Genomic DNA, 14,312 nt, shown 5'->3' with positions numbered 1-14,312 from the left:
GTAGAGAATAGAAGACAGGTGTTGCTGATCCTCAACGCCGAATCGCTAGCCCCACTGGCGCAAAAGGATTGGACGGTGAGATTCGGGTTCAATGACGCAACCATTCGAATCTACCGCAGCGACGAGCCGAGCTTGGACCTTAGTGAGGAGAGCGACAAGTCCGGCCTGCGCAGCGGTGGTGAAGAAGGGTTGCCCAGCAGCCAATGCTCATCTGACTCGGAGAGGCTATCCGGATTGGGGCCATTATTTTATGAAGAAGACCTCCTCGCCGATGACACCGAGGGTGAGGAGATCGAAGAGGCGGACGTGGATGTCACGATGGTGGAGGTAAAACGGACAGATTCTGATGAAGCTGATCCAGATCAACCTCCACCACTCTAAACTCGCGTCTGCGAACCTTGAGGTCCGCCTGGCTGCCGGTGGACTCGACGTTGCCCTCATCCAGGAACCGTGGATACACGGCAATAAAATCTGCGGACTTGGGATGAAGGGCTTTAAGCTTATTGCCGCACAAAATGCAGGTAAGACTCGAGCTTGCATATTAGCAAGGAACAACTTAAACATCTTCCTGCTCCCACAGCTTAGTGACGGCGATCTGGTAGTGGCAAGCATTGAGCTGGACAAAACCAGCTTTTGGGTAGCCTCTGCCTACATGGCCCATGACAAGGACGTGCCACCAGACGGGTTTCGGACCTTGGCCGAGGAAGCAGCCTTCAAGAACAAACCACTGGTTGCCTCCTGCGACGCTAATGCCCACAACTTGATGTGGGGGAGTACGGACACGAATGCTAGAGGTGAGTCGTTACTAGACTTCATTCTAGGGAACAAACTTAGTGTCTTGAATTTAGGCTCAGAGCCGACCTTCATAACAAAGAGTAGAGAGGAAGTTTTGGACATAACCCTGGCTTCAGACATGTTTGCCCATAAAATCAAGAGATGGAGAGTACTGAAGGAAAAATCGTATTCTGACCATCGTTATATTGAATTCGAAATAGATCTTAAGACCCCCCAAGTAAGGGAGTTCAGAAATGTTAGAAATACCGACTGGGGGGTTTACAATAATAAATTAAGGACTTTACTGCCAAAGATACCTCCCCGAGACCCCGCCACGCAGGTGGAGCTGGAGGGGTTGGTTAATCAGGTTACTAAAGCCATGAATAGTTCTTTGTCAGCCGGGTGCCCGGTTGTTCGATACAGGGGAAAAAGCAAACCACCTTGGTGGTCGAAACAATTATCCTTGTTACGTGAATCTAATAGGTCAATGTTCAACAAGGCCAAAGCCACGAGAGCAGCAGAGGACTGGGAAGCCTACAAGGCTGACCTGAAAGTATACAAAAAAGCAGTTAGAAATGCGAAACGTAAATCCTGGCAAAGTTACTGCAAGGGAATTGAGGAAACCACGGAAGCGGCCAGATTAAGAAGAATTCTTGCAAAGTCGCCATGCAACCTTGGCTATCTCAAGGGTCAAGGGAACTCATGGACTACGACGAGCGAGGAATCTTTAGGTCTCCTCCTGGACACACACTTCCCTGGAAATAAGCCGGTGGAACCTAATTACCCCCAGAATGAAGGGGGGGCTATCTGATCTGGGAAACCGACTGATTACAAACGAAAAAATTGAATGGGCTATTAAGACTTTTGGTCCTTACAAGTCACCGGGACTTGATGGAATACACCCGGTAGAGCTACAGCAATCACGGGGTACTATCTCTCCGTTCATTGTGGTTATTATAAGAAGCTGTCTTAACATGGGCTACATCCCGCTAGGCTGGAGAGAGACAAAAGTCTCATTTATACCCAAGGCGGGCAGGTCCTCTCATACCAACCCTAAGGACTTCAGACCCATCAGTCTTACGTCTTTCCTTCTCAAAATTTTAGAGAGGATAGTGGATGATTATGTACGGGGCGTGATACCAACAAGTAGGCTCTCCCCAGCGCAGCATGCCTATACGAAAGGCAAATCCACGGAAACCGCCTTGCACTCGCTCGTTGGGTTGGTGGAAAAAAGTTTATTCGACAAAGAGTACGCTCTGGTTGCCTTTGTAGACATAGAAGGCGCCTTCAACAATATTAACGCAAGCGCCATAACGGGTGCCTTAGAAGAGCTTGGAGTTGACCAGAATGTGGCGGTGCTGATCGAGTCTATACTTGTCAGCAGGACGGTAACCGCTAAGCTCGGCAACACCACAATAAGCAGAAAGGTCTGTAGAGGCACTCCCCAGGGAGGGGTTCTCTCCCCTCTTCTCTGGAATCTGGCGGTGAACTCTCTGCTGGTGGCACTAGAGAGGGGGGGTTGCCATGTCACAGCATATGCTGACGATCTGGCAATTGCCGTCAAAGGCAAATACCCAAATACCCTAATGGAGATTCTGCGCTCTAACATGGCCACGCTTAGGAACTGGACAGAGAGTAGGGGACTCGGAGTAAACCCCGAGAAAACCGAAGCAATTCTCTTCACAAGGAAACACAGGCCTCCCATGGTCTCCCCGCTAATCTTTATGGGTGTGGAGATATCCTTGAAGGAGAATGTTAAGTATCTAGGACTCATATTAGACAGGAAACTAACGTGGAAACCTAATATAGAGGAAAGAGTAAGGAAGGCCAACGTTGCATTATACACATGCAAAAAAGCGGTCGGAATCAAGTGGGGGCTAACACCTCGTATTACACACTGGCTATACACCTCGGTGGTCAGGCCAATACTCTTATATGGAATACTTGTATGGTGGCCAGCAACTCAAAAGGCAAGTTACCTAAAACTATTGAGTAAGGTCCAAAGAACAGCGTTTCTATGCATTTCGGGTGCCTTAAGGACCACCCCAAATAAGGCGCTGGAGGTGATTACCAATTTACCCGCAATAAACCTGGTGGGAAAATACGCGGCCGCCGAGTCAGCGCTCAAACTAAGAAGTATGGTGCTATGGAAGGATCGGCGGTTTGGTCACGCTTCCATACTTCACACTCTGGGTAGTTACAACCAAGAAGTCGACTACTCCGCTCCCAAACCAATCTTCAATAGGCTCTTTAAGACGAGCATCCCGTCTAGAGGAGAATGGCAAACGCCAAGACCATGGAGACGGGGGGAATTGAATTTTTACACAGATGGATCCAAGCTAGACAATAGGGTTGGCTACGGAGTTTTCTCTAAGGAACTAGGACTGGAACTATCCGTCCGAATTCCGGACCACTGCAGTGTCTATCAGGCAGAAGTTTTAGCCATAAAAGAGGTGGCTGTGTACCTTAGTACACATGCCGTAACGAAGACTACGATTAATATTTTCTCGGACAGCCAGGCGGCCATTAAATCAATGAACATGGTAATGCTGAGGTCGAAGGTTGCGCAGGAATGCCTCGCAGCTCTAAACGATATTAGCACCGTGTTCAAGGTCAGCCTCATATGGGTTCCGGGACACAGAGATATTGAAGGAAACTGCAGGGCTGATGAGCTAGCCAGGAAAGGTACGAATCTACCCCTATGTGAAAACAGGGGCACTATTGGGATACCCATGGCAACCTGCAAATTAGAACTTCGAAATAGCATGATCCAAGAGGCCAACAGGTCATGGCTAGAGGAGGGCACATGTAGAACAACCAGGCTGCTTTGGCCGCAAATAGAAAAGAAAAAGACGAAAGAGTTGCTGTGCCTCTCAAGAGAGGACATTGCGAAGGTCACGGCTTGTGTAACCGGTCACTGGCTATTTGGCAGGCACTCTTCAAGACTAGGAATTTTCTCCCACGAATATTGCAGAAGTTGCAGAGATGAGGAAGAGGAAGAAACCGTAGAGCACTTCCTCTGCAGCTGCCCAGCTTTGGCCAAGAGGAGAGCAAGCTTTTTAGGCAGGCCCTTCTTTAGCTCTCTTACGGAACTATCACGCGTAGGAATAAAACCGATTCTACGCTTTATAAGAGCCTCAAATTGGTTCTCTGAAGAATAGTCACCGAGGTTCCCGTGTTCTGCAGTGGTACCACAATGGACCTTCAAAAGGTCTAAGTGAGTTGGTAAATTGAACCGACTGCCACATCAACCTAACCTAACCTTTACATAAATTATTTGAAAAGCATGTGCCTAAACGCATGTATGTTCCCGAAGAGCAAACACAGTTATGGTTCACTAAAGAACTGAGAAATTTGAAAAACAGAAAGTCGCGTTATTTTAGATTACACAAAAAAACCGATTTACACTCATACTATGTAAAATACTCACTTTTGCGTCATAATTTTTTTGAATTAAACAAAAAGTGTTATAAAGCTTACTGTGTAAAATTAAACGGCGTATAATATATAACCCCAAATCATTTTATGACTTCGTAAACTCCAAGCGAAATGTACGTGGGTTTCCTTCCGCCATGAAGTATCAAAATACCTCTAGTGATAATCAAACAATTTCTAACATGTTCGCTCAGTTTCTTAAATCCAGTTATTCCATTAACTCACATGCTAACATTGACTATCCTTTTAAACTATGTCCAATGAACTCAATAAATATTCCAGTAATATCTCCCTATGATGTAGTAGTTTATCTGAAATCCTTAAAGCAGTCCTTCAGTTATGGTTCTGACCAGATCCCTACTTGTATTCTTATAAATTGTTCTGATTATCTCTATGAGCCGTTAACAGCGTTATTTAATTTATCTCTTAAAGAGGGCGTTTTTCCAACTATATGGAAGGAATTGTTCATAACCCCGTTACATAAAAGCGGTAGCAGATCTTCAGTGGAGAACTACCGGGGAATAGCTAAGCTAATTCCTAAATTATTTGAAGCAATTATAACAAATCAGTTGACGCATTCTATCTCTTCTAGCATTTCATATAGTCAACATGGATTTTGCAAGGGCAAATCAACTTCTACAAATTTACTCGAATTAACATCCTATATCTCAAAAGCATTTAGTAAAAGCAAAACTGTTGATGTTATATATACTGACTTCAGTAAAGCATTTGACAAAGTGTGCTACTCGTTGCTCATCTACAAACTTGATCTTCTTGGTCTTCCACCTAATTTTCTACGTTGGATCTCTTCATACCTCTATGACCTCTATGAAAGGGTAATGTTTAAAAATACTATCTCTGACGTCATTGATGTTACTTCAGGAGTCCCTCAAGGTAGGCACCTAGGCCCGGTTCTGTTCTTGCTTTTTATAAACGATATTTCTACAGATATACAATTTTCCAAAATTTTAATGTATGCAGATGATGTAAAGCTTTATAAATCGTACTTTTCAATTAAAGAAAGGTCACTGCTACAATTAGACTTAGACAGCATAGCTTACTGGTGTCAAGTAAATCTTAACAAATGTAAAGTAAAGAGCTTCACGCGAAGAGCTGTTCATCCCGCTTCTTATACAATAGGTAACCATAACCTGGAACAGGTATACAATTTTGTGAACCTTGGTATCACAATGGATCCTAAGCTTAATTTCAATCTTCATATTAATGTGACAGTCAACAAGGCTAAAGGTGTACTTGCATTTGTGAAACGATGGTCAAAAGAATTTTGTCACCCTTATATCACTAAAACCCTGTTTACAACATTAGTTAAGCCAATTCTGGAATACGGTTCGGTGGTTTGGAATCCAAGGTACAAAATTTACTCAGATAAGATAGAATCAATTCAAAAACAATTCCTACTTTTTGCTTTAAGAAATTTCCGTTGGGATTCTCATATAACCTTCGCTACCTTAGCTACGCTACGATAAACGAAAAATTCACATGCTGCAACCCTTGCGGAAACATGTGCATCATTGCCAGCTATCAGTTGTTTTTCGAAGATAGCCGAATGAAGGAGAACAAAGTGGAAAGGAATTAAAAAAGCACTCATCATGTGCTTGTTTATAGTAAAATTTATTGATTTTCAATATTTTGAGGAAAATTATGGATTCTGATGCATTTGCAGTTATAGCAGCGGAGTAAGAGCGCGCTATGGCAATGGACTCACAAAGGTATGCGGAGCTATCGGGCATAGTAACCATGGGCTCATCTATGTCAGCTTCTGGTTGAATTGTTGAACCACAAGCCAGAACTCTTCCTATGCCTGAAGCTCTGGTTCTCAATCCAGTTAATGCAATAACAGCTTCTTCCAAACCATTGAAAACATGACTTTGTTAGGTCCACCACCTGTTGCGCTTGCTCCTGCCTTCGGCCGCGCTTAGGGATTATAACCCTTACTAAGTAGAATTCTCCTTTCTGTGTTGCGGGGAAGAGGGGCTTCCGAATGTCAAAGGTATACAACATTTCTTGTGCATATCACTCCGGCTACGCCGTCCACAGTATTTTTGCGAAGACCTTACGTCAAAATTCGCAAAAATGTGCATAGTGCAAACCGAGTTTATTAATTAGCTAGTGGTAGAAAATTTGAAACATTTATCTTAAAAAAATGTGAATCCTTTGATTACACGTGTATGTTAAAGTTTTTGGATTCGGGATATGCGTTTGGACACAACAACCGAAAATCGTTGCACAAATAACTAAACCGGACCCAAGTTTTTCGATAAGGGGCAACAAAGATTCTTTTTTGCTCGTTTATATGAAGCAGTGGATAAAAATGTATGTATATGCGAAAGGCAAATTTATATGTTTAAATGAACACCCCCAATATTTTTTTCCATCACACATTGATTTAAATCTTTTATTTCGCCTCCGACACAGAATTGTTTTCGTACAAAATTACGCAAAAAAGCTTACTCGTTCGTTTTTAGGCATGTCATTGTTACGAATTTCGAAAGATCGAAAATACGATTCGGATTGCAGCATACTATTCCTACGATTCGTAGCAAAATCCGAATACGAAAGAGTTGCAGAATACGGGTGCTATTTAAATATAATATGTATTGTTTTATTAGGAACTAGCTGCGAATAAACCACAAATTAATCAGCTGTTCGTAAAATTGCAAATTATTTCTGGTTTTGCGTTTTTGTACTTTTGTGCTATGAGAGCGAATTCTCAGAAATTAATTACTGGAGTGTTACTGGAGAGTAAATAACAAATTTTAATTAACATTTGAATTTTTGTAGTGTTATACTTAGTGTACATGTTCAAAATGCAACCTGAAGCGTTGTTTTTAAATAGGTAAATAAAAGCGGATACCACTAATTTTTTTAACGTAGTAAGGAGCGTTGCGAAAGCAGCTGTGGGGCAGAGCTGCAGCGAAATGCCTTGCTGTGCGTTAAACATTTTAAAGGAGCAGATTTCACAAATACACTGGAAGATTCAGGAAAGGCACGTTTGATGCCAAGTGCTGTTCCTATGACCCTCATGCCGAAAAGTCCCTCCAACAACACTGCAACTCATAAATCGAAAATAGAAAACAACATACAAGTAAACAAGTTTTAACTAAAGAAAATAAATAAATAAAAATAAACTTCAAATTTACTTATAAACGTCAACCGGTGAAATGTAATTTTTTATTTTTCCTTACACACGCTCATTTTTTTTTTTACTCTCCCGAGAACTATGACTTTTGTAGGTTTGACGTCAAATTGGCTTCTACCTGTTTTATTGTACCATGCATGCTATCGCATTTAGCAAATGTACATTTAAGGCCCCGCCAGATAGAAATTCTTTTCTGCGTCACAGAGATGGTTTTGAAAATGAAAACGGCTCATTTAAAAAAAAAAAACGACTCATTTTGATTGGCAAAAAGTCAGCTGGTTTGAATTCATTCCATACATTATTGTTTTGCCGCATTGACGCGCGTCAAAAGTTGAGAGTTGGGCGATTTTTATCAGTTGCGGTAATGCATGCGTTGCCAAGTTGACAAGTAGCGTCTTCTATTCACTTCCTTGCCAGTCAAAAGTATCCCTGTGACGCAAAAAAGAATTTCTATCTGGCGAGGCCTTTACGCAAGTTCGAAATCGTAAGCTTTTGACAAATAGCCGTGTTCCAGTCGCTTATTCAGATCGGTATTTATTACGATTAATTCTCACGCAGAAGATAATGAGAAAAACCAAAAATTCAATACAGAAACTTGAATTGTTTTAACCATAACATTTGCTTGTGTATATATTCATTTGTCCATGCTTTCAATTAAAATTTCCTCACTTAATTAGGAAACAAAACAAACAGAGTTGATCACAAATTGATCCAGATTTCTATCAGCATCACATCGATGTTGAATTCGCGTAACTTTTCTTTATCCAAATAATGTAAAATAATAAATGAACGAGGCGATTTTACAGGCAACAAAAGTTGAATGAGAAGTTGAATGTGAAAAAGTTACCACCCCTATTCAGAAGAGGCGATTTTCGATTCAACACGAATTGTTATTTACTTTATTTAAAATGAATTTAAATCGTAAAATTTTATCAATTGGCGTAAATTTATCAAGCCACTCGCCAAAATACAATTTCAAAATGGTGGTATGTATACAGAATGTAAACAAACACAGGGTTGCAAGGAAAAAAGTTGAACGAGCTCAAAGTTGGCTGGCGACCAACTTTGTTGAAAGCGATTAGTTGAAAGGCCGTTCGGACGAGGCGAGTTTTGCTTTCAACTAAAAGTTGCCTGAAAATCGCGTCATGCAAATCCCTATTATTGAAACGCAGCTAGCCACTGTATACGCGAAAAGGCAATGTTGCCACTTTTTCTCATTAAGCGATGTTCGAATCGTGGAAATTTTGGAAGATCACAGGGTTGCTTTTAGCATATAGATTCTTAATGCAAAAATGGAGTTGTATTTAGTTGCATTTAGGTGACGAATTTCGTATGGATAAACGTACAGTTAGAGTAGCATTTAGCAAAAGAGCAAAAACAGCCCATTATTGTATTTTGGGCTTTACTGGCAAGTTACTGGATAATTTGTAAAAGAACACAACTATTGTTTTGACAGCTGCTAGTCTCTGTTCAAGGCGCATCCATACAAGGTGGTGTTGATTGCAGTATATTTTGTTATTGCTTTTTGGTACAAGAGGATGTCAAAACGAGATAATTTTTATCATTTTCTTTTGTTGACATCCTAAAGTTGCGCCGCTTCGTCTTGGATGACATTCTCCTGTACTAGTGTAGAGACAAAAATATCCAATCAGCTGATCAATCAACACCACCTTGTTTCTGCTAGTTAAAATTTTACTAGGCGAAATTAGCAGGAGAGCCAAAAAGGAGAGAGCTGCTAGTTTATGTTGGTTTTTTGGGTTAAGAAACGCTTTCCAGCAGAAATTAAGCCTTCTAAACAGTTCAATGCGAGCGTGAGCGTTAACTTTTTATTTTGACCAATATCTTCGTTATTACTTAACTTTTTACAATTGTTAATACTATCCTTAGATGAGAATTAAAATATCTTTCAGAATTATAGAATAAAAACTAATTTGAAATGCATAATATGCGTTTTTTTCAAGCTTACACTCAACTGTGTGCGTACGCAAAGCATTCGCATGTGATCGACAAGTTTTGACAGATGTGTGTGAGCGTCCATAAGAATAAAAATGGAATTCTTTGCCTTTGCGAACGTTCACGCTCACGCTCGCATTGAACTGTATAGCAAGCTTTAGGCTTTCTGCACATTGGTCGTTAAATCATAGTTGCTTCATCGTCACAATCTACACTTTCGCACACTCGGTCGTGATATTATAATTCATTGGCGTCTAAAAATTCACTTGGAACAGTTATTTTCTGTTTTCTGGTTGATATTTTCGCGAAATAATTACAAAAACCTGCCATTTTTAAAATATAGACTGTGCTGCAACAATTCTAGACATCATTTTTCAGTAATATCTCTTCCTTTCTTTTCCTGGAATGTGTTTTGAGCATGCACACAGAGACTTTTTACAATTTCCTCATATTTTATAGTTAAAACGCTCACATTTATTGAATTTCAATGCAATTATCCACTTTTTAATAATTTCCACAGATTTTATGCAAAAAAATACTCATAGTTATGCAATTTTAACGCCAATATTACCTTTTTCACTAATTTTTCCCCATAAAATGTAAACGAACAATGCGTGCACAACGATTAGGCAACGACAGTGCCGTTATCCGTTTCTGCATCTTCTACGATTTGCCGATAACTAGCCGATAACGACAAGTGTCACGATGCAGCGAACAAAGGTGGCGTCGTCAGTGGTACCGCTACTTTGGTTTTGCCGATTTTGACAGTTGTGGTAACTTGTAAATAAACCTTTGTTTACAAATCAACGAAAGAGAAATTTTAATTATAAGTGAAAAATCAGTTTAAATTGTGTTAATTTTCAATTTGTGAGTGATTTTTGAGTTGAGGACTGCATAAAAACTAATACAACGAAGTGCTGTGTGTTAAACTGCGTCAGCCGTCAAGATGCAAGAAGCTCAAGATGCAAGTGTAGCGCTGGGACGAATCGCTGCATCCTGTATACATAGGGCACGGCAAAGCCGTTGCCGAAATGTTTCCCTATTATTATATTACCAGCATTCCCTCACAATGATATTGTTTCTGCTACACGCAGCCTCCATTAGCAAGTTAACTAATCAATCCCGCAGAGATGCTGCTGCAGTTTTCTGCAGCAGCTTTAATTGCAAAGCAATGGAGTGCACTAAAATGTTCACTGTTCTTTAATAGATTAGGTGAAAAATGCAATATTTTCACATTTAGCAAAATTAAATGTATTCGCTGTAAAGTGAACTGCTTTGGTAGTTTCAACTCGCTCTTCTTTTCGCTCCATTCTTTGTTTACTTGTGGTACACAAATGTCAACGCCCAGGACGGCGCAATCTTGTATTCTATCATTCTTGGACAAGTGTGCTGATCTCCTTCGAAATGCATGTGACCGGCTTAAAATTTCAGGGCGAGACGATAACGCAACAATGATTGGGCGACAAGTGTGCAGATAGCCTTAGTGATAATAGTTGTGTTTTGTATTCTCAGAGCGTGTGTGAATCGGTAACAAAGTTCGCGGCAAGTAAATTTTTGATAAGTTTGAGGTGAATAAAATTTCAGTAGCCCATAGGGCTAGTGAAATTTTTGACAAATGCATAGAAAATTTTGACAATTGCAAAGATTGCTGCTGTGTGTAATTTTTCGTAAAATAAAAGGTTAAGTTGATGAACTGCAATCAATGATGGTAGATGTTTTCTTAAAATATTAATTTCACTCAATTTGTAATAGTTTATTGCGCATAAATCTGCGGTTATGAAAAATTTACTGCTGTCAAAAAAGATTTCATTTCACACAGCAGATTGGCAAAACTGTCTCACCATAGTAAAAATATTATTCAACAGCTTTCCCCATAGAACTTTGCTACCGATTCACACACGCCCTCAAGCTAAAAATATCCAGAAACTTGCCAGTAACCAAATTTCGGAAAGTAAGCCAATATTTACTCTCAGTGAGTGAAATATACAAGAAAGTACGAAAACGCAAAACCAGCAAGAAGTTGCTAGTTTTATGAACAGCTGATTAATTTGTCGTTTTCCGATGCAATTTTCTTAGAAAACTAGTATTTTCCATCTTATTATACATTTAATAGGTTAGTTTGTCAATTGCAACTCTAAATGCACCACAAACAATTATTTTCTTAATGTGATTTACAATAAGCATCATGCCATCAGCTGTTTTTCCTACTAGTTAATAGTTGCTAGTAAAAATGTATCCAGTAAAAATCCAGTAAAACTTGCAAGTTCAGCTGTAATTTTTGCTCTCTCAATTTTCCCTCTTTTGCTAGTTTTTTGCAAGTTTTTGCGTACGAAAACGACATCCAGTAAAAAACCAGTAAAATTAGTACTGGATTTACTGGATAGTACGTACGCGAACAGGGCTAATTTGTGATAATTATCTATAACAGGTCTATTCTGCACGTTACCGAAGATTTTGTAACCGGAAAGATTTATTACCAAAAAATGTTACCAGTTCTTGTCACCGCGATTCTAGGAACGTTGGTAATGCAGTTAAAATATTCAGCAATTCAGCTATGAAGAATTGTGCAAATTCTGGCATTGCATATTTCACGGGGCAATACTTTGTTACTAGCTTATGAGATGGTAACAAAATTTACCGGTTACAAGAATACACAGAATGCGAAAAGGGTTTAAAAATTGACAGGAACTATATTTACCGGTTACAAACTTATTATTACCAGCGCAGAATAGACCTGTTAAGGACATGTGTGAACCGGTAACAAAGTTCTATGGGGAGAGCTATTGAATAATATTTTTACTATGGTGTGACAGTTTTGCAAGTCTGCTGTGTGAAATGGAATATTTTTTTTACACCAATAAATTTTTGATAACCGCAGATTTATGCTAAATAAAATATTACAAATTGTAGTGAAATTAATATTAAAATACCATGGTTGATTGCAATTCATCAATTTAACCTTTTATTTAACGAAAAATTACACACATCAACAATCTTTGCGATTGTCCAAATTTTCTATGCATTTGTCAAAACTTTCACTGGCCTCATGAGCTACTGAAATTTTATTCACCTCATAGTTGTCAAAAATTTACTAACCGCGAACTTTGTTACCGATTCACACACGCTCTAAGGGCCGGTTACTCAAAGTCTGGTTAACACTAACCTCTGGTTAAACATCGTTATCGACGTTACCGACTCCCTGTTATATGAATGGAGTCGAATACGTCGATAACAATGTTTAACCGGAGATAAGTGTTAACCAGACATTGAGTAACCGGCCCTAAGAAACAAAACTAATAGCCCTGTTCGCGTACGCACTATCCAGTAAATCCCGCACTAATTTATTGGTTTTTTACTGGATGTCGTTTTCACATGCAAAAACTCTCAAGAAACTAGCAAAAGAGGGGAAATTGAGAGAGCAAAAATGACATCTGAACTTGCAAGTTTTACTGGATAAATTTTTATTAGCAACTATTTGCTGGTAAGAAAAACAGCTGATGGCATGATGCTTACAGTAAATCAGATTAAGAAAATAATTGTTTGTGGTGCTTTTAGAGCAGTGCCCGCCAAACACTTTCCTGGGAAACGAACTATATTCGGCCTTTCACATGTACACAATCGGCTTCTTACACGTACACAATCCGAACGTCAACAGAAAGAGTAGCAGAGCAACAAATTTTATTTAGTTGCATGCAAACAATAGGCGAAGCAGGTTGATGACGCATTATTGTCGAATAAAGTAGGTACACTGAGCAGAACGAATGAAAATTCATTCAAAAATTGTATAACACAATTTTTCGTACATACACCCCTAGAAATAGGTATGTATATGGTACCAAGTCGTGCTTTTTCTTCATATTAAAAGAACTTTGTGAGTTACGTATTTTTTTTAATACCAGACTAGTCCTCAATTAAAACATACAACATGTTTTGCTATTTATCTTTTGGTTTAGTCGTTATTTTAAACTGTTCTTAAATGTCAAGTTTTACCTAATTTTAAAATTAATTTATATTAGATATATATATTTTCATTTTATTTCTACTTGAAATCAACGAAATTTTCTTTTAATATTCAGAGTGCTCGAAGCACGTTATCTTTTTTGCTCAGAAATCCACACTTAAATTATAAAAAAATAATAATAATTTTGTACAATACATACAAAATTTTACCAACTTTTTCCTTTCTCAGGGCCGTTAACTTTCATTATGTTTCTATGTTGTTTAGATCTAAAAAACGCACAATGAAAAAACTGCAAAAAAACATACCAAAGTTTTTATAATAAGTAATAGAACACAGAAATTTTTTTCCGTGCATTACCACCAACACATTCTCATTTTTTATTTCATAACTTATACATTCTCATTTTAAGACTTTTCTCTTTTTGGCGGACACTGTTTTAGAGTAGTTTCTAGTGTTCTAAGAAAATTGCATCGGATAATAAAAAATTAATCTGCTGTTCATTGGGAGTAAATAGTTGCGTTCCAGATGCTCACGATATTCACGATTTGCAGTTTTTTTTTGGAGGAAAGCGTTCCAGGTGCCAAAAAACCTGCAAGTCAAACAACTTTTGTGAGAGTAACTTGCTCTCTCTCTCAGTCAGAAGTTGCAGGTTTTAGTCCGAAGTTTTTCTTCCTGCTAGTTCATGTCAAACGATAGGCAGGGTTGCATTTGTAAACAAAAACAGATAGCAAAGAACATTAAGCGCCACGATACAATCATTTTTTTTTTTGGGGTTTTGGTTTATGTGGCTGAGGCTTGAGCCTTTAAATCGCCAATTATCCCTCCAGTTGATGTACTGCACTAATCGATCTGCGAGTTCACGCAGGGCTGACGTCTCCAGGTTGTGTCACGTACACGTCCAGTAGTTGTGTGCCAGATGTTCAAATGGGTTTACATATGTTTCAGTATTGATGCGAATGCATCACGTAAAACTTTAAGCATGACAGTACGTTTATATATATATGTATTTTACGACTTCGAATAAAAAAA

At 39.1% G+C, this 14,312-nt stretch overlaps 1 protein-coding gene across 1 annotated transcript; it reads left to right on the top strand.

The window, feature by feature from the left end:
• The first annotated feature begins 429 nt into the window (after positions 1–429).
• Positions 430–1,585, top strand: LOC118754097. Its single transcript, XM_036488991.1, has 2 exons — positions 430–521; positions 581–1,585. Exons 1-2 carry the CDS (start codon positions 516–518, stop codon positions 1,583–1,585), a joined length of 1,011 nt encoding a protein of 336 aa, XP_036344884.1. The 5' UTR covers positions 430–515.
• The last annotated feature ends 12,727 nt before the right edge of the window (positions 1,586–14,312 follow it).

The sequence above is a fragment of the Rhagoletis pomonella genome, unplaced genomic scaffold (genome assembly GCF_013731165.1).
Source record: "Rhagoletis pomonella isolate Grant_MI unplaced genomic scaffold, Rhpom_1.0 Rhpom_scaffold_00001, whole genome shotgun sequence".
Taxonomy (NCBI): Eukaryota; Metazoa; Arthropoda; class Insecta; order Diptera; family Tephritidae; genus Rhagoletis; species Rhagoletis pomonella.
The sequence above is the reverse complement of the archived record's forward strand: the minus strand, read 5'-3'. Positions and strand labels throughout refer to the sequence as shown.